The sequence below is a fragment of the Hippocampus zosterae genome, chromosome 7 (genome assembly GCF_025434085.1).
Source record: "Hippocampus zosterae strain Florida chromosome 7, ASM2543408v3, whole genome shotgun sequence".
Taxonomy (NCBI): Eukaryota; Metazoa; Chordata; class Actinopteri; order Syngnathiformes; family Syngnathidae; genus Hippocampus; species Hippocampus zosterae.
In genome coordinates this window covers 3,167,784-3,190,098 of record NC_067457.1, presented here as the reverse complement: position 1 = coordinate 3,190,098, position 22,315 = coordinate 3,167,784, and the positions used below count along the sequence as shown (strand labels likewise).

The 22,315-nt window shown below is 50.3% G+C and overlaps 5 protein-coding genes across 14 annotated transcripts in view; 4 read left to right on the top strand and 1 right to left on the bottom strand.

The window, feature by feature from the left end:
- Nucleotides 1–22,315, bottom strand: part of LOC127604625 (uncharacterized) — an 84,314-nt gene that overhangs the window by 11,625 nt on the left and 50,374 nt on the right. The gene's annotated exons all lie outside the window — the stretch shown is intronic.
- Nucleotides 48–1,971, top strand: fads6 (fatty acid desaturase 6). The gene is made up of 6 exons (XM_052071804.1): nt 48–361; nt 626–792; nt 882–1,062; nt 1,160–1,347; nt 1,476–1,655; nt 1,729–1,971. Exons 1-6 carry the CDS (start codon nt 178–180, stop codon nt 1,876–1,878), a joined length of 1,050 nt encoding a protein of 349 aa, XP_051927764.1. The 5' UTR covers nt 48–177; the 3' UTR covers nt 1,879–1,971.
- On the top strand, nt 2,841–7,138 carry trim16 (tripartite motif containing 16). Of its 2 annotated transcripts, none has more exons than XM_052071784.1 (7): nt 2,841–3,211; nt 3,660–4,026; nt 4,395–4,724; nt 4,810–4,981; nt 5,803–5,898; nt 6,074–6,448; nt 6,698–7,138. In XM_052071784.1, the coding sequence occupies exons 1-7, from the start codon at nt 3,057–3,059 to the stop codon at nt 6,919–6,921; spliced, it is 1,719 nt and encodes a 572-aa protein (XP_051927744.1). In that variant the 5' UTR covers nt 2,841–3,056; the 3' UTR covers nt 6,922–7,138. The 2 variants fall into 2 exon arrangements, with proteins under 2 accessions (XP_051927744.1, XP_051927743.1); XM_052071783.1 differs by having other exon boundaries at nt 2,844–3,216; nt 3,662–4,026.
- tvp23b (trans-golgi network vesicle protein 23 homolog B (S. cerevisiae)) lies at nt 7,752–9,804 on the top strand. The gene is made up of 7 exons (XM_052071809.1): nt 7,752–7,870; nt 8,258–8,334; nt 8,427–8,571; nt 8,649–8,738; nt 8,827–8,952; nt 9,338–9,466; nt 9,551–9,804. The coding sequence occupies exons 1-7, from the start codon at nt 7,859–7,861 to the stop codon at nt 9,575–9,577; spliced, it is 606 nt and encodes a 201-aa protein (XP_051927769.1). The 5' UTR covers nt 7,752–7,858; the 3' UTR covers nt 9,578–9,804.
- exoc7 (exocyst complex component 7) lies at nt 10,365–17,256 on the top strand. 9 transcript variants are annotated; one of them, XM_052071773.1, is made up of 21 exons: nt 10,365–10,548; nt 10,669–10,734; nt 10,888–11,072; nt 11,163–11,268; nt 11,452–11,677; nt 11,817–11,984; nt 12,804–12,896; nt 13,508–13,576; nt 14,504–14,649; nt 14,780–14,932; nt 15,009–15,107; nt 15,175–15,237; nt 15,300–15,366; nt 15,669–15,707; nt 15,827–15,892; nt 15,955–16,075; nt 16,159–16,254; nt 16,400–16,463; nt 16,549–16,590; nt 16,654–16,787; nt 17,066–17,256. In XM_052071773.1, exons 1-21 carry the CDS (start codon nt 10,489–10,491, stop codon nt 17,166–17,168), a joined length of 2,166 nt encoding a protein of 721 aa, XP_051927733.1. In that variant the 5' UTR covers nt 10,365–10,488; the 3' UTR covers nt 17,169–17,256. The 9 variants fall into 9 exon arrangements, with proteins under 9 accessions (XP_051927733.1, XP_051927737.1, XP_051927736.1 ...); XM_052071777.1 differs by lacking the exon at nt 12,804–12,896; XM_052071776.1 differs by lacking the exon at nt 12,804–12,896 and having other exon boundaries at nt 13,505–13,576.

The following is a 22,315-nucleotide window of genomic DNA, read 5'->3' as shown; positions in this document are numbered from 1 at the left end:
GGTACCCCCCCCCCAAAAAAAAGTCACTCAACTATTTCAAATGAATAATGAGGGACATTTCATGAAAGACGGGAAGATGGCAATGATCGGGCATAGTGTTTATTGACCTGGTTTTCAACGTGACCTTTGAACTTTGCACCGCGGCACGCTTCTTGCGGAACATAATCGGCAGACAACATGGACGGAGAAGGTGGCACGGCGGAAGCGAGTAAGGTGAGGAGCGAGGATGGCGAGGAGGAGAGCGCCATGAAGGAACTGAAGCGGAAAGTGGAGGCGGTGGTGAAGGCGAGCAGCTGGTGGGAGCGGAGGGGGCTCGACTGCGCCATCTTGGCCGGCGCTTTCGTCGTCTGCCTGCCGGCCGGTAAGTCATCCTCCGGCGTCCCGCGGAGACGCCCGTGAAGGAATGAAATAACGTGTGATAGAAATGCGATTTTCCGTCTAACTTCCTTTTTCCCCCATTACTCTTTTTTTTTCTTGCTTTCATCATTCCCCTTGGTCTGTTTGCGCGGCCTTGTGCTTTATTGATCTTTTGTTGCCCGCCCCCCCCGCCCCGTGAACTCGATTTCAACTCACCGTGGCGCTTTGCCTCCACGTTACCTGTTGCTTAGTGTTGCCGTGACGACAGGTTTCCTGCTGCTGCGTTCGTCGGAGGCGCCGCGGTTCGCGTGCGGGCTGCTGCTGATGGGCGTGGCCCACGCCGTCATCACGGTGAAGGGGAGCCACATGGCCAGTCACGGCGCGCTCAGTCAGTCGCCCGCCGCCAAGCGATTCTGGGCCCTCTTCTTCATCGAGGTCCGGTTCTTGCGTGTTGATTTTTGTCACATCGTTGTCAAAACAAACGGCGAGCCGACATCGTGGATGTTTTTGATGCTGTCGAGCAGATCTGCGGCGCGTTCTCGGCGCACGTGGCGTCGGCGGGTCACGTGAAGCTGCACCACGCTCACACCAACGTGATCGGCATGGGCGACTCCAGCGTGTGGAAGCTCCCGCGCCTTCCCCGACTGCTCTACCTCTTCGTGGCGCCTCTCGCCGTGCCCGTCGTCACGCCCCTCGCTGCCCTGGGTCGGTGCGCCACGCTGTATGTGTGCGTGTGTCTTAGTCAAACTGTACATCTTCTTTATCCATGCGTTGCGCGATTGACGCCTTTTGCACCCGTCAGCTGAACTGGGAGGCGCGTCGGCTGTGCTGTTGCTGAGGACGGTGCTTCTGATCCTGCTGGGCGTGGCCTCGCACTTCTGGCTTCTGTTGACCGTGTCGGGCTTCCGCTCGCCACTGGGCGCCGGGCTGTGCATGTTGGCCACCAGGGCCATGTTCTCCCTGCCCTTCATCCACGTCAACATTTTCCAGGTGAGGAGCCAAAGTCTTTTCTTGGATCGCCTGGATGACGTTGAGCAAATATAAAAGTCAATTATGTGGGAAAAGTTGCATTTTGATGGGATAGGACCAAAAAAAAAAAGTTATTTTGCGTTTGTCAGCACATTGGCCTGGCCATGTACAGTCGGAGCGCTCGGCCGGCGCGCCTGCTGCAGATGTCTCACGGCGTCCTCAACCTCCCGCGTAACGTCCTGCTCGACTGGACCTTCGGACACTCGCTGATCAGCTGCCACGTGGAGCACCACCTCTTCCCCTTTCTCTCCGACAACATGTGTCTCAAGGTTAGCGCACGCCGCCACATGCAACAGATGCAAGATAGTTACAAGTTGGGCTTTCCATGCGCCTGCGTGTCAGGTGAAACCGGCGGTGCGTCGCTACCTGGCCGATCGGAATCTTCCGTACCAGGAGGACGGCTACGTTTCCCGCCTTCGTCTTTTCTTCCACAAATATCAGGAACTGATGGTGGCCGCTCCGCCCATCACGCGGTTGGTTGGCGTCCAGTGAAAACGCCACATTGGTAAACATCTTTCCGCACGATTTATTTTGTATTGTAGCTCCTCACACAATGGCTGTTCAATAAAAGTTATCAACCAGCAATTGAAGAGATCTCCTTTTATTCAAGCGGGGATGCTATATTTGTCACTGGAAATGATTGATGGGCACATGTTTGCGTTCAAAGGCCCAGAAACGTATTTGGGTGTGGAGGTTGTATATGTGTTTCCGAAAGAGAGACACAAAATAGGCCAATAAACGTGTGCACACCGTATGCTGTGGTTTTAAACAATGCGTAGTTAAGGTAGCAAGATTTAAGAAGCACATCCGGTTAGGTGCTCTTATTGTGACAGTGAAGTGGTGCCATTTCCGGTACTGGACTTCGTGACGTGATGAGAACTTCATCATTCCGCGGTAACGTGGTTACGGTAAAGTTGGCAAAAAAACAACGCTTTGATGGAAAAGATTACGGCTGCTTCTGACAATGTGTACTTCGAGACACGTCAATAAGATGACATAACTCACTGGTCACCAACGCACTCTCTGAAACTCAACACCGTTCCCGCGCTGGCTCCAGATTTCCTCTTGCGTTTCCTCTTGTCTTCCTTTGTCTCCTGTATTTCGAGCCACGTGTGACACCGTGCATGCCGAAGTCACATGAACTCGCTTTTCACCCAACAACGTTATGCAAATGAGTAACCAAAATGAATGTTAGCAGATTAGGGCTTTGTGGACTTTTCTAAACATGATAAAATAACATTTAAAAATCGTGTCGAAATACAATGTACTTTTCTGAGACTCAAGCCTCAAGTGGGCGGTGCCCAAGGCTACTTGGTGGGCGGTCCCGGGCCGCCCTCAGTGACGGGTCGGTGTCCATGTGCATTGTGTTTACGTGTGCAACAGGATGTAAAGTAAATTTGTCTCCCGCAACACCTGCACGGGTGCGGCAGCTTGTTTGTGCTGATTGGGTGTGCGCGTGTTACACTCCAGTGCAGCAATGCGAGCCGGAATCTTGTCAGCCAGGTGGGTCGGCAGCCAGTTTTGGGCTCCGCCCGCGTGGGAGCCGAGGGGGCCGGGCTCCCCCCTTTTGTCAGTGACGCCATCGAGGCGCGGCCGCCTCTCGGCTCGTCCGCTCTCGTCTTCGCTCGCGAGTCAAGAAGTGAGACGACCACAGCTGCTCAGACGGCGACATGGAGCCCGCGCGAGATGAGCCCCGGCAGCAGGACGCCGCACCTCAACGAGGTCCCGAAGGGGACTCCCAAGGAGAGCCCCGGGGAGAACCGCAAAGTGGCTCAGAAGGGGTCCCAGAGGGACGCCCACAAGCGGAAGAAGCTCCTGACAAGCACTTGGGTGAGGACCAAGAAAGCATTTCTTCCACATCCTTCACGTCCACCTAAATCTTCATCTACACTTGACTAACTTTCATAAACTAGTAGAACAACTTTTCTTTTTTGAATGAGTAATGTTGATTTTTTTTCCATTACTGTAAATTTCTGCACACAAGAACAGGTTTGATGTAGGACAAATACTTGTTAGCAGCGTGACAAAACCGCACACTAGTTGACATCTGCTCGGGTTAACCGTGTCTTACTTGTCCCGTTTCACCATGAAGACAAGTTTTGAGCCACTAATACGCAATCAAACCTTCCAGCGTTGCACTAGTAACATGACTCGTCCCAAGTAGTGGCTGCTTGTCCTGGACTCGACTCGATGCCACAAGCGCTGTTGCCTCTCTCGTGACATAGTGAGGATAAAGAAGGTCCGCACGTAACCACACTTGGCTGCTGCTCCACAGTGGAGCAGCAGCAGCAGCAGCAGGAGGAGGCAGCAGAGGAGGAAGAGGAGGACGTCTTGGACGAGGACACGGTGGTGTGCGACTCGTGCATGGAGCGTCCGCGGCGGGCGCTCAAGTCGTGCCTGACGTGTTTGGTGTCGTACTGCGAGGCGCACCTGCGCCCGCACCTGGAGAACGCCAAGTTCCACAACCATCGGCTGGTGGCGCCGCTGCGCGACATCGAGCGCCGCACCTGCGAGATCCACAAGTGGCCCCTGGAGCTCTTCTGCCGCGCCGACGCCTGCTGCTTGTGCCGCGACTGTTTGGCCGATGACCACCGCGGCCACGACACCGTCCCCGTCGCGCAGGCGCGCCGCCAGCTGGAGGTAGGTCGCGGGCCGCTACGTTCCACCCCAAAAAGTCAACAAGTCGAAATTCTATTTGATGAAGAGAATCCTTTTCTGATTGTTCAAACTCATTTTCAAGTTGATTGATTTGGATGGTTGACTTTTTTTTGTTTGCTCGATTGGTTGATTGTTAACTTTGTGGTAACACAACACTGCGGCGCAAGAGATCAAGCTTCAGCTATTTGTGTCTCTTCGGACAGTCGCTGACCTTCACTTTAGGGACACATACACACACACACACACACACACACACAGGATTGTTTCGACAGAGCTGTCAAACTCGTTTCATTGTCTATGGGAATAATACTCGGCCCGCATAAGAAAAAAAGTGTCCGTCTGCACCTCAGAGGGAGCTGAAGGACAAACGCGGCGAGATGACCAAGACGTTGACGGCGGCGGAGAACGCCATGGACAAGCTGCAGCTCAACACCGTGTCCATCCAGAACTCGGTGACGCAGGTGCGCGCCGTGGTCCGGGCCGAGTTCGAGCAGCTGCGGGCGGCCGTGGAGAAAGCCGAGAGGGAGGTGAGCGAGATCCTGGAGGCCGAGGAGAAGCAGGCGCTGGGGCAGGCCGAGGGCATCCGCGCCCACCTGGAGCAAAGGTGCGGCGAGCTGAACAAGACGCGGGCGCAGGTGGACAAGCTCTCGCGCAACAAGAACGACGTCGACTTCCTGCAGGTGATCTGCGCACGCCATTTCGAATGTTCAAGTGCAACGGTTTTCTCTTGATCCTCCTGACAAGATGACTCCCACGTCTTTGCAGGAGTATTGCGAGTGGAAGAAAGAGGCGTCTGACATCTCGCTGCCCGGCGTCTACATTGGGCTGATGGACGGCCTCAAGTCGATCAGCCACGTGATCGCCGAGGCCACGCAGGAGCTCTGCGCCACGCTGGCCACGTCCTACATGGACAAGGTCAGGGAGACGTGCAACACTGGTGAGTGGAGAGCAAAAAGCGACGCATTGTTTTTTTTTTCGTAGCATCACGCTAACGAACAATGCAAAACACATTCAACGGGCTCAGGAATAGCCTCCGTGTCTTAGACTCTTCAAGGAATGGCTATTTGGATATTTGAACAAAAACGGTGGTGCAACACTTGTAGACAGACAACAGCACTCATAGACGTATTCTTTATCCTCTGCAAAAAATAAAAAAAATAAAAAAATGTGCTAAAAACTGTTGCAACAACAACAAAATCAAAACAAAACAAAAAGGCATCTCGTTTCAAGGATTTGTAAGTCTGCGATGAGTGAACGATTTCGAATGCAATCTAGGTCCTCTCATTGCAAATTCTTGATGATTCCCATCACCGCTTGAACGTCTGCAGGCGTGTTTTTACTCGTGTGGAATGTTCCGCCTGCGTGTCAGGAGTAAAGCGCAGGTGTGGAGCGTCGCCCCTTGCCAAAAATGTCTCGTCACTCCGGTGAAAAATCAGCCGACCCCCCCGACGCCGCAGCAATTTTTCCAAGGTTTCGGCGTCAGAATGTCAGCCGTCCAGGTCGCGCTTATTCGCCAAGGTTGGATGGAGGCGAGTCGGCGAACGTTTAGAAGTGACGCAGACTTTTGGAATGAAGGTGAACCATTTTGACCAAACAAAAGTTGCCGCCATTCAGCTTGTGTTTACTTTCCAAGAAGTGTTGCACTAGCGGTTCGCAGGTCTGACTCACAGTTCAGAGGTCGGGCATTTATTTATTTATTCTTTTTTTGGGATTAAGTGTGACCGACAGATCGCAAAAAAATGTGCGCTTCCTTTTCAGACAATGTTGGAATTAAGACGACGGTGCAGACCATCGTTGCAGCTAGACAGCGCATGACCCTTCCCGAGCCGGTCACGCGGGCCGATTTCCTCAAGTGTAAGTGTGCCAAAAGATAATAATATATAGATATATAATTTGTAATTTAAAATTTATTATAAATTTTTTAATTTATAATAATATATATAATATAAAAATAATTGCAAGATAACTGCGCAAAAAGAAGCCTTGGACAAAAGTCGTCCTCCAAACAATCTGGTTTGATGTCCTGCAGACGGCGCTCAGGTGAGCTTCGACGCCGACACGGCTCACGTCTTCCTGCGTTTGACCGAAGACAACCGCAAGGTGACCAACACCACGCCCTGGCAGCATCCCTACCCCGACCTCCCCGAGCGCTTCCAGGACTGGCGTCAGGTGCTGGCGGTGGAGAGTTTCTACCTGGGCCGCCATTACTTTGAGGCGGACATCGGCGGCGAGGGCACGCACGTGGGCCTCACCTACAAGAGCATCCAGCGCAAAGGCGGCGACAGCAGCGGCTGCATCACCGCTAACAACTTCTCCTGGTGCCTACACTGGAACGGTCGCGCCTTCTCCGCCTGGCACAGCGGCGTGGAGACGCCTCTCAGCGCGGGGAACTTTACGCGACTCGGTCTGTATGAAAGAGCTTTCCACCTTTATGACATGACAGTGTACTCTCTGCATTTGATCAGTCGCGCCAAAGATAAAGACCAATGAATTTGCCAGGACCAGTGCAGTGCCCATTTTGGAATAATTAGAATTTTCTGTCATTTATTTGATGGTTCGGGTTAGGTCCAGGTTCCATTTATTTGTACCATGCACATGGACCTTAAGCTGGATATCAAGACTTTGTAGTGAAGGCTCCGACGTGTTCCCGCAGGGGTGTACGTGGACTCGGCCGGAGGCCTCTTAGCCTTCTACGGCGTGGACGAGACCATGACGCTCATCCACCGCTACGAGGCCGAGTTCCTGGAGCCACTCTATCCCGCCTTCTGGTTACCCAAGAAGGAGAATGTGGTGCTTTTGGTGCCACCTGGCGAGGCCTTGCCCCTCAAGTGTCCCTCTGCGCCCACGTCCCCCAAAAACGGCGTCCCTCCTCCGTAAAGGCCAAGAAACGCCGTCCATCTTCCGGGAAGCTTACTGCTGTGTGTGTTAGTTGCGACGAGGGAGGAAGTGTCACTCTATTTATATCATGTCAACATGCACACACTTCCTGCATGTCTGCATGGAATTGCTGAGAATGAAACTCTGCATCCATGCACGAACCCCCAGATACTCCCAAGGAGAAATAAACTCACGAAATAAAGTATTTTTATGTGTATATCAGTGTTGACATGACAATTACACAGCGTGAGTACCCGTTTGCTATAAACTTGAATTCACTTGGGATGAACTCATTGAAAGGTTTACACTCCCAAATGGATCCTATTTATTTTTGATTAAAACAGGTCAAGGCAATACTTTATGACTGTAGATGACAGAAATAAATATGAAACTGTATTGGTGTTCTACAAAGTAATCGATCAAGTTAATCACTGGACAAAATAGATGTGACAAAAGACAAAGAATAAAATTCGTTTGAATTTAATAATGAATAAATAAATTCACAGTTTTATTTGTTTATTTTCAAATTATGTATTCATAAATTCTTTTCTATTTTCTTGTTTTTGCATTTCATTTGGTTATCGTTTTTACCCCAGTATGTAGGGTAGTTCGTTCCACCTATGACGTGACGCGCTCAGGTCACGTGACACGCTGGCGTCCATTGACGTGTAAAGTATCCGGAAGTGGTGCCTCGACTACCAACATGCTCGCAGACGTATGTGACAAAGTAGACATTTCATGTTTTTAAATAAAATGGATATTAACAACCACCATTTCTACATTTTTGTTGAAACTTTCAATTGTGTTGTCATTTCAATGCATAGGTCATCCTCGCACACGTCACGTGACGTAACCCGCATGGGCCACGTGAGCACGTCGTCCAGTGACGTGTCTTTCGACTAGCAGGTAAGCAGGAAGTGTTCGCTCGAGCGTCGCCATGCTAACAGACGTAAGTGATCCTTTTATTGTTTACCGAAGCATGTTTTCGTGTGTTGTAAATGAAAATTGATGTTTAGAACGTGTTGAAAATAATTATCTGCTCGCCGAGTGTGACTTTGCACGCTTAGCATTTGAGAAAGCTCGTCAATTCTTATTAAAAGTCACTACAAACGCTTTCGAAATTGTTTCAGGAAATGTGTTTTCGATGCCGTTCTTTCTGCATTTGATCAATGTACACTATATGAAAATAACAATCGTTTGGCTGTTCAACGCAGAGCTTTACGAGTATGACAAAAACGAGTGGGAAAAAATGTCAAAGTGCCTGGGGAATGCTGTGAAGTTTGTTGCACAACCGAGCTGATTTGTGTCTACTCTTTCGTCCTCGTCGTTCCCTCAGGAAAACGAGGAAGATGTTGCTCTGTTTGACGCCGAGGAGGACGCCGGACAAAGACTGTCCAAGAAGACAAACATCAAGTCAGTCTGCTCTGTCAAAAAAGATCCAGCGGTATTTTGCACATTTAGCGCCATGGTGATGCTGATGGTGATGTTGATGTTTATGTTTGCAGGCATCCGGTGGCGTGCTTCTTCCACCTGTTCTTCAGGATTAGCGCCATTTTAGTGTACTTGCTATGTGAGAGGTTGGGCAACGGCTCCATCGGAGGGATGGTGGCCATCATCCTTCTGCTCTCCTGCGACTTCTGGACCGTCAAGGTGGCCGTGCGTGCGTGTGTGTCAACACCGATGTTTGGTATGTGTTGAAAAATTGAAAAGCTGTTGTCCTCACACAGAACATCAGCGGACGTCTGATGGTGGCCCTGCGGTGGTGGAACCAAGTGGACGAGGACGGCCAAAGCCACTGGGTGTTTGAGTCGCGCAAGGTGATGTGACGCGACATCGCACTCGTGCGATCGCATGGCTGCTGCTCCGCTTCATGGCTGCTCTCGGATTGTTTTTGGTTTTGTGCAGGGGCCGAGGAAAAAGCCAAGTTCTGACTCGGAGGCTCGAATCTTCTGGCTGGGTCTGATCGTGTGCCCACTCGTGTGGGTGGTGTTCGCCTTCAGCACCCTCTTTCAGTTCAACATTAAGTGGCTGGTAAGGCTGCCACGGCCGGGTCTTTATTATTATGGTTATTATTATTTGTGGAGCAGGCGCCACAAATTTTTTTAAAGAATTGTGTGTTGCTATAGTAACTCCTTTCTCCCCAAAATACAAAATTCTCCCATTGAGAAGCATCAGTCCCATATTTAACAGTTTTGACATAATTTCTCGACCAAATGAAACTATTCCCATTCCCAAAGTACTATATATTTCAAAATAAAACTCCAAAATGAAGACAGTTTTACATACTAACCTACCATGTTCAAATTTGTTGACTGATTCAAATCAGTCCATCTTCACTCTTTTCAGGTTATTCCCCTTCCAATGTTTATTTGGCTGAATTATTGTTGTGGTGGTGGTGTGTTTGTCTCGTGTGCAGCCAGTGGTGCTCATGGGGCTGGTGCTGCAGGGAGCCAACCTTTACGGATACGTCAGGTGTAAAGTGGGAGGAAAGACAGACTTCAAAAATATGGCCACCAACTACTTTGGAAGGCAATTTCTCAAACAGGTAATTTGTTTTTTTGGGGTGCGGGGGTAAACTGTTTTTTTCCCCATGGAAAAGTGACACTCCTTTTTGTGTTTTCCACTTCAGACTCTGTCCAAGGCGGAGGAATCTTAAAAAGAGCAGGGGCTCTCCTGCTTCAGAGTTCCCTTTTGTCATGAACGGAACACACATTTTACATTTTATTTCTATTTCTTTTTCCAGTTGTTACTTTTCTTCTCAAGTGTTCAAGGGTGATGAAAGACTGTTGTCTATTGTTTCCTCCTGCCACCTACATTTCAGTTTGTTGCATGACATCGTCATGTATTTTGGGATTTATTTATGTAAATAAATACAAAAAAGACTGTTTTCTTAACTTCATTTTTTTCTTCAAATCATGGTGATAATATCAAGCATTGTGCTTAAAATACATGAATTGAACTGTGTTGGTGTACAATAATTTTTATGAATTGATCTCAATACATAGCACTAGCTACTCCATGTGGAGATCTGGGTTACTGCACACTCGTGACATAGACAAACGAATATTATTTATTATTCATTCATTCATTAGCCGATCGAATTTCAATAAAAAAAGACAAGAATTGTATTTGATTCCCTTTTGATTTCATTTCTAATAATCCACGCCACTTAAATCATTCTAAACAAACAACATTGGGAACGCGAAACGCTTCCTATCGGAAGAAAAACAATGTTGCGCTTTCAAAATAATCTTGACAGAAAGTAACACTACACGATATGTGATGAGAAATGCAACAGCACTGATAATAATTGGAGTCACCCATTTTTCTACTTTTAACTGAAGTTCAGCGATTGTTTAACAAGCACAGTAAAATAGCCTCCCTGACTTCGAGTCGAAGGCTGTATTTTACTTCGACGTCAGACCCGGAAGTGGCCGAAGCTACAGGAAGCTGAACTTCCTGTCCTGTTGCGAAGCGATCTTCCGACCAAATCATGATCGTTTTAATCATCCACTTGGACTAGTTTGTTGGTTTGTCATTGGCAAGTGGTCGTCCTTTATTGCCAGCATGATCCCCACCGAGGACGCGTCGGCCAGGAAGAGAGAAATCGAGGAGAAACTCAAGCAGGTTACAACAGCTACCCTCTTGATAGCACACACACAAATAAATGCTACACGTCTGTGGAGTGCTTCTCCGCTTTAGTTTCAGCAGCACAAGTGACATGACCTCTTTTGTGTTGTTATGCAGGAACAAGAGACCCTGTCATTCATTCGCGAGAACCTTGAGAAGAGTGATCAGCTGACCAATGGAATGGTCAGACACACACACACAACACACAGCGCCCTTGAATATGTAGCCTTGTTGATCCTCGGGGTATCTTGGGCAAAGCATGCACAACATGGAAACTCTTTTTGACTGTGAACGAATGCGGGTGGCTTAAGATGCTCGCGTGTGTGCTTTTGGCAGGTGTCCATTCTGTCGTCTTTTGAGAGCCGCCTGATGCAGCTGGAGAACTCCATCATTCCCGTGCACAAGCAGACGGAGAACCTGCAGCGTCTGCAGGACAACGTGGACAAGACGCTGTCCTGCATGGACCACGTCATCAGCTACTACCATGTGGCCAAGGATACGGACCGCATCATAAGGGAGGGGTGAGCTGGGGGATGGGATATGGGGGAGCTCTTGGCCGGGGGGGATCGAAGGTCGCCACTGCTCCTGACTTTGCGGCGTTTGTATTCCAGACCGACGGGGCGCCTGGACGAGTATCTGGCATGCATCGCCAAGATCCAGAAAGCCGTGGAGTACTTCCAGGACAACAATCCTGACAGCCCCGAACTCAACACAGTGGTACGACCCGCCGCCTGCCGCTCACCCGTTCAGCCGTTTTTGTCTTTGAATGCCCCCTAATGGATCTCAAACACTGTTCTTTGGAAAAAGCTAGTTTTTGTGGGCTTTTGGGGGTTGGGAGTGCGTCTCCGTTGGCGTGCGCCGCTTACGTCGCTTCACCCTTCAAATTGGAATGTGCTGCAGAAAGGACTCTTCGAGAAGGGCAAGGAGCTCCTGGAGGCGGAGTTCCGCAGCCTGCTGACCCGCTACAGCAAGCCAGTGCCGCCCGTGCTCATCCTGGATGCCATCGGCGTGGCCGACGACGAGCTGGACGTCCAGGAGGACGTGATACTGGAGCACCTGCCCCAAGCCGTCCTCCACGACATCATCTGCATCGGCGGATGGCTGGTGGAATACGGACGCAATCAAGGTGAACCGCGCTCGCCTTGTCATATGTCACGTTTGGGCTCAGAGTAACATTTGCTTTCACTTTCGAAAACACAGATGACAATTTTAGCCATTTTTCTGACAAATGAATGACTTTTTTTTTTTTTTTTTTTTTTTGGCAGACTTCATGACGGTCTACTTCCAGATCCGCTCCAGCCAGCTGGATCGCTCCATCAAAGGCCTGAAGGAGCACTTGCGCAAGAACAGCGCTTCTTCGGCTGTCCTCTACTCGCCCGCCATCCAGGCCAAGCGCAAAGACACGCCCACCAAGAAGGTTCCCAAGAGGCCCGGTAAGACGGCGTCTCCTCTCGCCGTTTGCTAGTACACGCCGGCCATGTTGGATGTGGCAGTGGGGCAAGCTGTTCATTTAGTCCGCCGTTGATCGACAGTTCAAATCAGCAAATGGCAATCATCTTGCGAAGGAGTCAGTCACTCAATCTGAACGAGTAGAACTTTATAATGTCGCTCAAAAGCCGTACTCCTCGATGCACATGAAAGCGTGCGCAGCAGCCATGGCTCGGCCTTGCTGCATCCAACATGGCGTCGACGCAGGTAGTATTTTCTAGCGTGTACTGTAGTTCTCAAGGTCTTTTTCTGGCTCCATGATGCGACACGTCGCCATGTGATTAACCCTCGGTGCTTTGCTATCTCTCAAGCTTGAGTTGCCAGCTGACACTTACCCGTTGCTAAGAGACCATGCTCTCTGTGTGTGCGTGAATTGCAGTGGCGCTCACAAGAAGTTGAGTGAACCCCTGCCGGGTTATCGTGGGTTGCGAAAGAATCCCGTTTTGTGACGTTCTGCCACAACATGTGGGGCAGCACTGAGCCGCAAGACGTGCAGTGTAACGAACAGCAAAAAGGCAGATGAACAAGTCACGTTTACATGCGGCGGCCGTAGTGTGGAGCCTGTCCCCCCCCCACGATAAACCAGGCGAGGGTTGACTATCGATTTCTCGTTGAGGGTGTGCTCTTTGGCCGTCTCGTTGATCTCTCACTGCGCGGCTGTGCTTTCTCTACTTGTTCTTCTTCCCTTTGGCTATCGGGACCCTCCTGACCTTGCTGCCCTTCCTCCTCTAACTCCTCCTCCTCCTGCTCCTCTTGGGGCCCAGGGACCATTCGCAAGGCTCAGAACCTTCTGAAACAGTACTCACAGCATGGGCTGGATGGCAAAAAGGGGGGGTCCAACCTGGCACCTCTGGAAGGTAACCGGCGCACATCTTCTTCTTCTTCTTCTTCTCGGGCTCTCTTTTCCGTTTCTTGTGGTGGAACAGTGTAGAGTTACGCCTCACAACGACGCAGACGCAGACTTGAGACTTGAGACAAGGACTTGAGACTTAAGGCTTGAACTTGAGCCCCTCCCCCCTTCTTCGGGTGAAAGCGGGCTTTCGGATCCGCTGTCTTTTGACGTGCCATTCGTCCTCCACCTCCTCCCCTTCTTCATCTTGTTGTCACTCCACCGCCCCCAACACGCCCCTCCTGACATGGGTCTTGCTCTTCATCTTCCTCGTCCTCACCTCCTTCCTTCCTCCTTTTTTAGCTCTTATTTTGCCCCTCCCATTCATCCACCTTCGTCTTTTCTTCTTCCCCCTTTGTTGTCACCCTCCCCTTCCTCCTTCATGCCGTGTCTTCGTTGTACTTGCGACGGTCCCTTTTGCGGTAAGTGGAGGTGAAAGGGGCTCTAGTTGCTGGTGTGACGCTACCCCCCCCCCCCCCCCGGGTGCTCGGTGGCGGGCCGGTGTCGAGTTTAGCTTTGCCCCACCCACCCCCAGGACCTCGTCACGGCGGCGCGGTCTGACGAGGTCCGTCTCAGCAGGTTCCGATCACGACCCGCGGGCCAGACTCATCTCTGAGGCGCTGGCTGACAAGCACGGCGGCCCCCCAGGTGAGTGGCAGCCCACCCCCCTGCGCCCAGCACCCCGTCCCCTTCTCCATCAGACTGACAGGCATTGGCAGCAGACGTTCGGGCTCCGGGGACAATTTTAAAATCATGAAATTCATTTTAATCCAGAAAAAAAAGGCTCGGAATTCATAAAACGTGTTTCTGATTGATTGCTCCAAAAAAAAAAAATCAACTTGATCAGTTTGAATGTGAAATATCTTGTCGTCTATATCAATAGTATTCAACTCACTAGAGATTGAACCTCACTTGCAAATTGTTGTATTCTGTTTTGATTTATGTTTCACAACTTCATCGGAGGCGGCCCGGTAGTCCAGTGGTTAGCACGTCGGTTTCACAGTGCAGAGGTACCGGGTTCGATTCCAGCTCCGGCCTCCCTGTGTGGAGTTTGCATGTTCTCCCCGGGCCTGCGTGGGTTTTCTCCGGGTGCTCCGGTTTCCTCCCACATTCCAAAAACATGCGTGGCAGGCTGATTGGACGCTCTAAATTGTCCCTAGTTGTGAGTGTGAGTGCGAATGGTTGTTCGTTTCTGTGTGCCCTGCGATTGGCTGGCGACCGATTCAGGGTGTCCCCCGCCTACTGCCCGAAGACAGCTGAGATAGGCTCCAGCACCCCCCGCGACCCTAGTGAGGATCAAGCGGCTCGGAAGATGAATGAATGAATGAATGAACTTCATCGGAATTGGGTTTGGATATTTTATTTCTCAAAAATGTTCTGACAATAAATCAACCCGTTGGTTATTTTGTGACTCCAACAAATACAAAGGAAAGAAACCATTTGAGAGCTGCAAAAAAAAAAAAAAAAAAAGTCCTCCAACGCAATGCAGCGGGTGCTCATTTTCGACCCGCCGCGGCGTGCGGCTACGTTCATCTGGCGTGCGCGACGGCTCAATTTTTCCCGTGTGCTCGCCAGGCAAAGACGACGGGCTGGACGCGGAGATGGACGTGTACGTCCACTGCATCAGCGCTTTCGTCAAGCTGGCGCAGAGCGAGTACGCCCTCCTCAGCGAGGTCATCCCCGAGCACCACCAGAAGAAGACCTTCGACTCCCTCATTCAGGTGCCGACGCTTTGCTATTTTAAGCGCCGCTCAGGCGTTTCTGGAGTAAAAAAAAAAACGGTAGAACGAGACTTGTTGTACGCGGAGAATTGGCGCGGATGCTAAGCGAGAGCGTGGCGTCGTCGGGCAGGAAGCGCTGGACAACGTGATGCTGGAGGGCGACAATATCGTGGGCGCCGCCCGCCGCGCCATCCTGCGCCACGACTACTCGGCCGTGCTCGCCATCTTCCCCGTCCTCAGGCACCTCAAGATCAACAAGGCCGACTTTGACGCCACGCTGCAGGTAGGCGGCCGGCATGGGACGGGGGGGGGATGGCGCGGCGGTCGGGCTAACTCGCTCTTCCCGTTTCCTTGTTGAGGGTACGGCGGCGAGCACCAAGAACAAGCTGCCGGCGCTCATCACGTCCATGGAGAGCATCGGCGCCAAAGCGCTGGAGGAGTTCGCCGACAGCATCAAGGCACGATCCTCTCAAACTTCCTTTTTCTCTTCCGGCACTTCACGCTCTTGTCTCTGCGTGTCTTCAGAACGATCCCGACAAGGAGTACAACATGCCCAAGGACGGCACGGTGCACGAGCTGACCAGCAACGTAAGCCAAACGAAACCTTTGAGCCGTGGACTTCCTGTCTGATTCCCCGGCTCCTCCCCCAGGCCATCCTGTTCCTGCAGCAGCTGCTGGACTTCCACGAGACGGCCGGAGCCATGCTGGCCTCACAAGGTACGCCGCACGTTAGCACCTTAGCCGCCTAGCTCTGGCGCCCCCGTGTGGACGAAGGTGCGTGTTGCTGCATGACCGCCATGCTTCCACCTCCTCAAAAGCTCTCGTCCTCGTGTGCGGCCACAAACTTGCCACTTGTTGTCTCTTTCCACTTCCTGCTTATGGCGTGCAGCTTCCTGTCCTGTCCGAGGGGCGATCATGACACTATCCCACGTCCCCTGCTAATGTTTCTACTTCCTGTACACTAACCTCTTCTTCTTCTTCTTCTTCTTTGTCTGTCGGGTTGGGGGCTCCCCTTTTAGTGCTGGGGGACACTTACAATATCCCTTTAGACCCCCGAGGTAAGCACGCCCTCCAGAGGCTTTTTGTGGTTCTGCAGCAACATGGTTCATACCAAATGAGTGGACGTGGTGTTACCTCGGTAACGGCAACACTCATGCCGTTTGTGTGTGTTTTCCAGAGTCCGCGTCTTCATCCAGCAGCTACACGTCGGAATTCAACAAGCGCCTCCTCAGCACGTACATCTGTACGTATCTACACGCGTGCGCGTGCACGCACGCAGCCTGACGAGCGAGTCCGTGTGTTTAGGTAAAGTCCTGGGGAACCTTCAGCTGAACCTGCTCAGCAAGTCCAAAGTGTACGAGGATTCGGCTCTGAGCGCCATCTTCCTCCATAACAACTACAACTACATCCTCAAGTCTCTCGAGAAGTCAGAGCGCACGCACATCACGTGACTGGCTTGTGCGCGTTGCACACGTGTGCTGATGTGTGCGCGTCTGTTCCCGTGCGCAGGTCGGAGCTGATCCAGTTGGTGACGGTGACTCAGAAGCGAGCTGAGAGTTCATACCGAGAGCTCATCGAGCAACAAATACACGTTTACCAACGCAGGTGCTCTCGTTGTCGTCGTCGTCCTCCTCGCATCTTCCCCATTCCTTCCCTCCTGCCCTTGCTCCTCCTTCTGTTGCCTTTTGCGTCAGTTTATCCCCGCCGTCGCTCCAAGCCAACTCGCTCCGGTGTCCCCTGCTCTTCTCAGTTGGCTGAAAGTGACGGAGCACCTGACCGAGCGAAACCTTCCCGCCTTCCAGCCCGGCGCCAAGGTCAGCACGAGACGCCGGCGACGCGCGTTCACGATTTAATGGCAATGCTGCGTCGCCACGGTAACCCACACTGTATTCTTTTCAGCTCAAGGACAAAGAACGGCAGGTTATCAAGGACAAGTTCAAGGTCAGCATACCGAATGGATTTGCATGTGTGCGTGCGTGTGACAGCGGTGTATGTGTGTGTTAGGGCTTCAACGAAGGCCTGGAGGAGCTGTGCAAGATCCAGAAGGGATGGGCCGTTCCTGACAAGGAGCAGCGAGACTTCATCCGACTGGCTCAGAAGAGAGCCGTCACACATGCCTACACCGGCTTCCTGAACAGGTGCATGCATGCCCACTTACAAAAAAAAAAGGTGGATGATTGAGGAACTGACCAAGATGTCGTACGGCCGGACATATTTGAGGAGCTGACAACCATAAGGGGTGGGGTGGGGGGGGGGGCATTGTGCCATCTTGTTATGTTTTGAAAATGGTGACTGCTGCTTAAATGGCATTTGGTACACATTTAATACGCTTTTTAAGACTTTATTAGAAACACTTTGAATACACTCTTTGACTCAAACATAAGAAGTTTTGCTTTGTGATTGCTTTGGGTTATAGATGTGCCAACCTGCCTTTCACCAAGAACCCAGAGAAGTACCACAAGTACCGCCCAGAGGAAGTGGAGGACATGATCGATAGGCTTTTCGACACATCAGCTTGACTCCAGGGACGGATTGGTTTGATTGAGAGTGTGTGTGTGTGTCTGTGTGTGTGTGTGTGTGTTCAATAAATGAACCAAGTATCAGGTGTCTTGTATCACTTTTGAATTTTGTGGCCTTTGAAAAAGAGTGCGGGATGGGGGGATAAAACAGTTTGAAATCCCCCATCCATATGATTTTGGGGCTGTTTTTGAACTGCGCGCAAGAGATGCAATATCAGTGATAATCACAGAATGTTGCAACACTGCCTCCAACCGACGGACTGTGGACTGGACTGGACTACAACTAATTGACCCGTGACGGCAAAGCCACACGGCAGCCATCTTGCATTGCCAATGACAGTTTGTTTTTCCTGCTGAAAACACGTGCCATGCGTATTTTATGCCAGGATCTCTGTATGGAGTCATGATTTTTGAGTAGCACACCAGAGATATACTTTTAAAGCAAGATTTTCTCGAATTCCTTCCGGTGAAATCTGCATGTAATATTTGTCCCAAACTTAATGGGACAGGTGCGTTCAGCAACTGGCAACGTAAGATGGCCGTCAGCTCGCGACGGCAGTAATTCAACACTAATATGTATTACAACACCCTTCGATAACATGTAAAATAGATAACAACCAGAAAGCAAACCCGGACTCCGGCTTGTTACAAGCAACGCGCAACCGACTCCAAACATAAAGAAAATAGGCTAAACCAACGAAGTGCACGTACTCACGCGAGAAGACGCAGTGGCGCAATTTCGTTCAGGTCAGTGGCGCGTCGCTTCACTACAACTCTTTCAATCGAAGCGTGTTCAAGTAAATGAATTCCAAATCTTTGACGTACGCTGCGCTAGTGTCCTACCCTCGGCATCAGAGGCAAGTAAAATATTGTATAAAAGAACTGTGGCAAGTAGGATTATTGTATGAACATTGAATGACGGTTAATGCAAATACACACGATACCGCTTTGGGGTAGCTAGCACACGATACCGCTTTGGGGTAGCTAGCTTCGAAGGCCAAGATGCTTTTACAATATTCTGGCGGTGGAGCACTTTGCACATGACACCGCATTACCGAAACAGTTAATTGCTTTTCGTATATAAAACGGGTAAAACAAATAATTATCAATAATGGCTGATATGAAATACTTCCTGTTGTGAAACGTCTTCCAGTCACGTGTTGCCAAGCCTTACCAAGCACATTATGTTTGAGTTTTCCATAATTTGCTTTGACCTCTTATTAAAGTTTAGGTATTCCAAAGTTGGGAGGTAACTGGTGAAACGTGCCATCGTGAGTGGCTAACGGGTCGGCCTCATGACCTACATACAGCCCAAGAGTGTGTTTTTGTATGACGTTGAGATGAACACGTGTCGACCTTCACACGCGTGAGCACCATCTACTTCATCCAAGCACGAATCCAAGGAGGCGTTGATTCGCAGCAGCTGCTCATAAAAGATCAGCGGGCTCACCGCCGACAACGTCCGAACCATGACTTTGACCAGCCTTCTTTCTGCCTATTATTGTTGACCTTGAAAATTGGCAGCTAGCGTGCCGATATAAGCGCGCAAAAAGAGGTGACCTGGCCCCTTGGTGCCCCCCTCTGGTAGCCAGAGGAGTTTGTTACTCAATGAGTGCACCTGTGTTATGGAAAGGGGAAAAAAACAGGATCTAAACGGCCAATAACATCCTCTGAAGACACTTGTCACAAAGACGCACACGCGCAATAAAAACAACAATACACGAGCGCGCACACACACAGAATTCCCATCCATTCATCGTTTTCATCACTTCCTGCTTCCTTCCGTCACATAAATAGTCATCAACAACAGTAAAAGAACTGAATCACCCTCTTGTAATTGACTGTTGGGAAGTTTTCAAGGGCAGGAAATTCCCCTAAAAACGTTTTTTTAAAAAAAAATATTCTGGAAAACTCCGGGAATTTTGTTCCTGGCAGTGCAGTGGGCAAACGTCTACTGTCACACAAACACATTTGTTCATTTAGCTGCCAACCTTAGCATGCATAATGAAGTGCAGGTGTTAGCATAAAGCGGTGGTGAGTTTAATTAACCCTATTGTATGTATCTTCTGTTGCCCTCTAGGCGGGAATTCTGCATTCACCACCAGAGTCATCGCTTGCATATGACGTCGGGTGAGTGGCTCTCCAACTTGTACACCAAGAAAAAAAATCACTCTGCAAATACCGGAAAAATGGCCAACATTAAAATGCGGTCCAAATCAGAAATGTATTTGAATGAGATTAAAAGCAAAACCTTAAAAATGCCACCACATAAAAATAAGGCACAAACATTGATCAGTCAGTGCTGACAAATACTTGTTTTTTTGTAAAGTGTGGGCGTGCGTGTGTGTGTGTGTGTGTGTGTGTGTGAGTGAGAGACAATCGGTTTCCCATCATATGTAGCTAGTAATGCAGGAAGTGGAAGTTAGTGAGGTGTGTATGTGTGTGCATGTGCACGTAACTTTTACTTCTTCACACATCAAACGGTTCCTGTTTTAGAGTCACTTCTTGTGTGCGAGTCATGTCCTGTACAAGCGTCCGTGCAAAGTTGGTTACCACGCTCATTGCTGCCCCAAAAGTGAAGCGAAGGCAATGCGATAGCCAAGAGTGTCGGCATTCAAATACAGAGCCTCCCAGTGAATGCTAATATTCGCGGCTAACTGACGGCCCCTGCTCTGCTAGCGGCTAACCGACGGAATGCTTTGCTGGTAATGGATGACATATGCTAATAATGGTCGTGGCTATCCCAAGGCACCACTGTACGCTGTATATAGATATTCATTTGGTCAAGATCTGCTCGGAAACCACAAGGCATGCGCGCTCACCCGTGTCTGCACGGGCTTTGTTTTGTTGGTCTGCAAATAGCCCGGCCGCGCTCGTGCTGAGGCCACCTGCCTCCATGTTGAAACGACGCCATTATTACATTAGCCAACATTAGCCCAGCGACTCAAGATTGTCGTCATTAGTTTTGGGTCAGCGTTTTCATCGGGATCAAACTTAAGCCTGGCAGCTAATTATAATCGAGGGGGTCGGGGGGTGACTCGGTGGAGGAGTAGGGCGGCTTCCAGATTTGACGCCGCGCACACAAGGGAAGTGGATGTTAGACACAGGAAATGGATGTTTGGCCCAATGGGACCCGTCGCTCGATTTACTTATCGAGGTAAATAATCATCTTCAAGCTTTCACGTCTGTTTAGGACTTCAAGAAGGTTCCACAAGAACAAAAATAACAACAACAATAACAAGTAGGAAATGATCGGCCGGTTGCGCTGGGCCAGAATGGTCCCGTGTGGCATATTACACAAGTCCGGGCCACTTGTAGTTCCTCAACCCAAATGAATTTGACACCTGCTTGAAACCCAAAATGTCACCCGGACGGCCACTCTCCCGAACTTTTTGCAAATAGTTGCGTCCGACACAAAAGGTGTGAGTGCGGCGCCCGCCACAGATGGTTCCGTTGATTGTTGTTGAGTCCCGGCCAGCGGGCGCACTTCTGCGGCGTCCCAAGCCACCTCCTCCTCCACGGACGTCTCCTGTGACCGGACAAAAGTCAGCCCTTAAGCGGCAGGAGACGGGACAAGCACTTTTAGAGAAATGGCTAATGCGAGTCGTACAACTTGTACAAAGATGAGCAGGCTGTTATCCATCTTTTTTTTTTTTTTAATCTGATCTATGACATCAGACAGGATGCTCAAATTAAGACTAGACTAAATGCTTTTGAGCATGTCCATGCTTGATCATCAAGTTTGAGTCGTTGCGAAGCATTTGTCATCTTTTTGTTTGCACGTGAAGTGGCAGGAAGTGAGCGGCCGGCCGCACGCGTCGCATCTTGTCCCGTCCCGTCCCGTCGTTGACACGTCAGAGCGCGAAGACGGCAGGTGGCAGGGAGCTTCCCGCCGTCCCTCCGACCTCCACGTCCGCCTTGTTTTCCACACGTGGAGGTCACTGTGACAGGAAGCGGACGGCAGGATGTCCAAATCTTTTTCCTGCCGCTGGCGTAAATTTAGATTGCAGCTGTCAAAGGTGGAAAGTATTCAAGGCTGACGGGAGGCAAAGGAGTCGAGAGCCGCTCCGCCGCTTTGTGCTTCCTCGTCAGTGGCTCGTATTAAACCGCAAAACAAATCCTGTTGAAATTGCGCCCGCGCACGCCGACTATCCCGTTCCCATTGTATCCAAGTTGTGTATTTGGGGGTCAGAAGCTGCAACATGAAGCCAAATTTGATCCAGGTTTGATCCAATTGGAATTTAGCGATGCCACTGACCATGCGCGGGCACTTGAATCCAATCCGATTCGGACGCCATTTGCCAAGAGGCCGCACGTACGCACGACACAGAGCCAGAAGCGAAAACCTGAACTCAAATTCTGTCGATCTGATTTGAGCCAAATATGGATGATTGACCACCCGGATTTGCGATGAATCTTGATTTCTTGCCGAAGACGAATGTTGATGTTTGAAAATTTTGCCTCTTCTCTCACCGATTCATCGTGGTCAAATTTGGCTTTTTTTTCCCTGCCGTACGTGTGAGCATGCTAACGGTTAGCATGCTAGCTGACGATCATCATATTCATCCGAGCTGGGCTTTCCCACACTTGACTTGACTTTTTCCACCCGTGCGCCACAGTTGTCCGAGCAGCTGCGAAGGGGTGGAAAAAGGGCGTGCCAGCCGATGACAGTAAGCACTTTAAAACCAGCGTCCGCTTTTAGCACCCGGTCGCCATGTGAAAGACGCCCAAAGTGTTTGGGTGCGTGTGGCGGGAAGGGGCGGCCGGTGGGCAAGCAAGCAACACGACACCTGGCCGAGAGGCCGCCCGAATAACAACAAGGGATGGCGAGAACGCTTCCCGTCATTGTCCGTGTCCTCCGCGGGCTTTCGACGATGTTGTTCTCGTGGCCGTGACGCAGCAGCTCGTCACAACGCTAAGAACCAACCAACTGAGACGTGTGGCATCACGAGACGCTAATTATAGAGCGCGGGATTATTGTACAGGTGTGCCTTGGGCTGACCGCAATAAACGGCCACTTTGGACTCCAGTGAGTTTGTTGCCATATTTCAACGAGTTTTCAACTAAGTCACGACAAACAGCATTATTCAGTTTTTTTATTGAAAAAGAAAGCAAGATGTAACGAGACACAAATAATCATCACAACA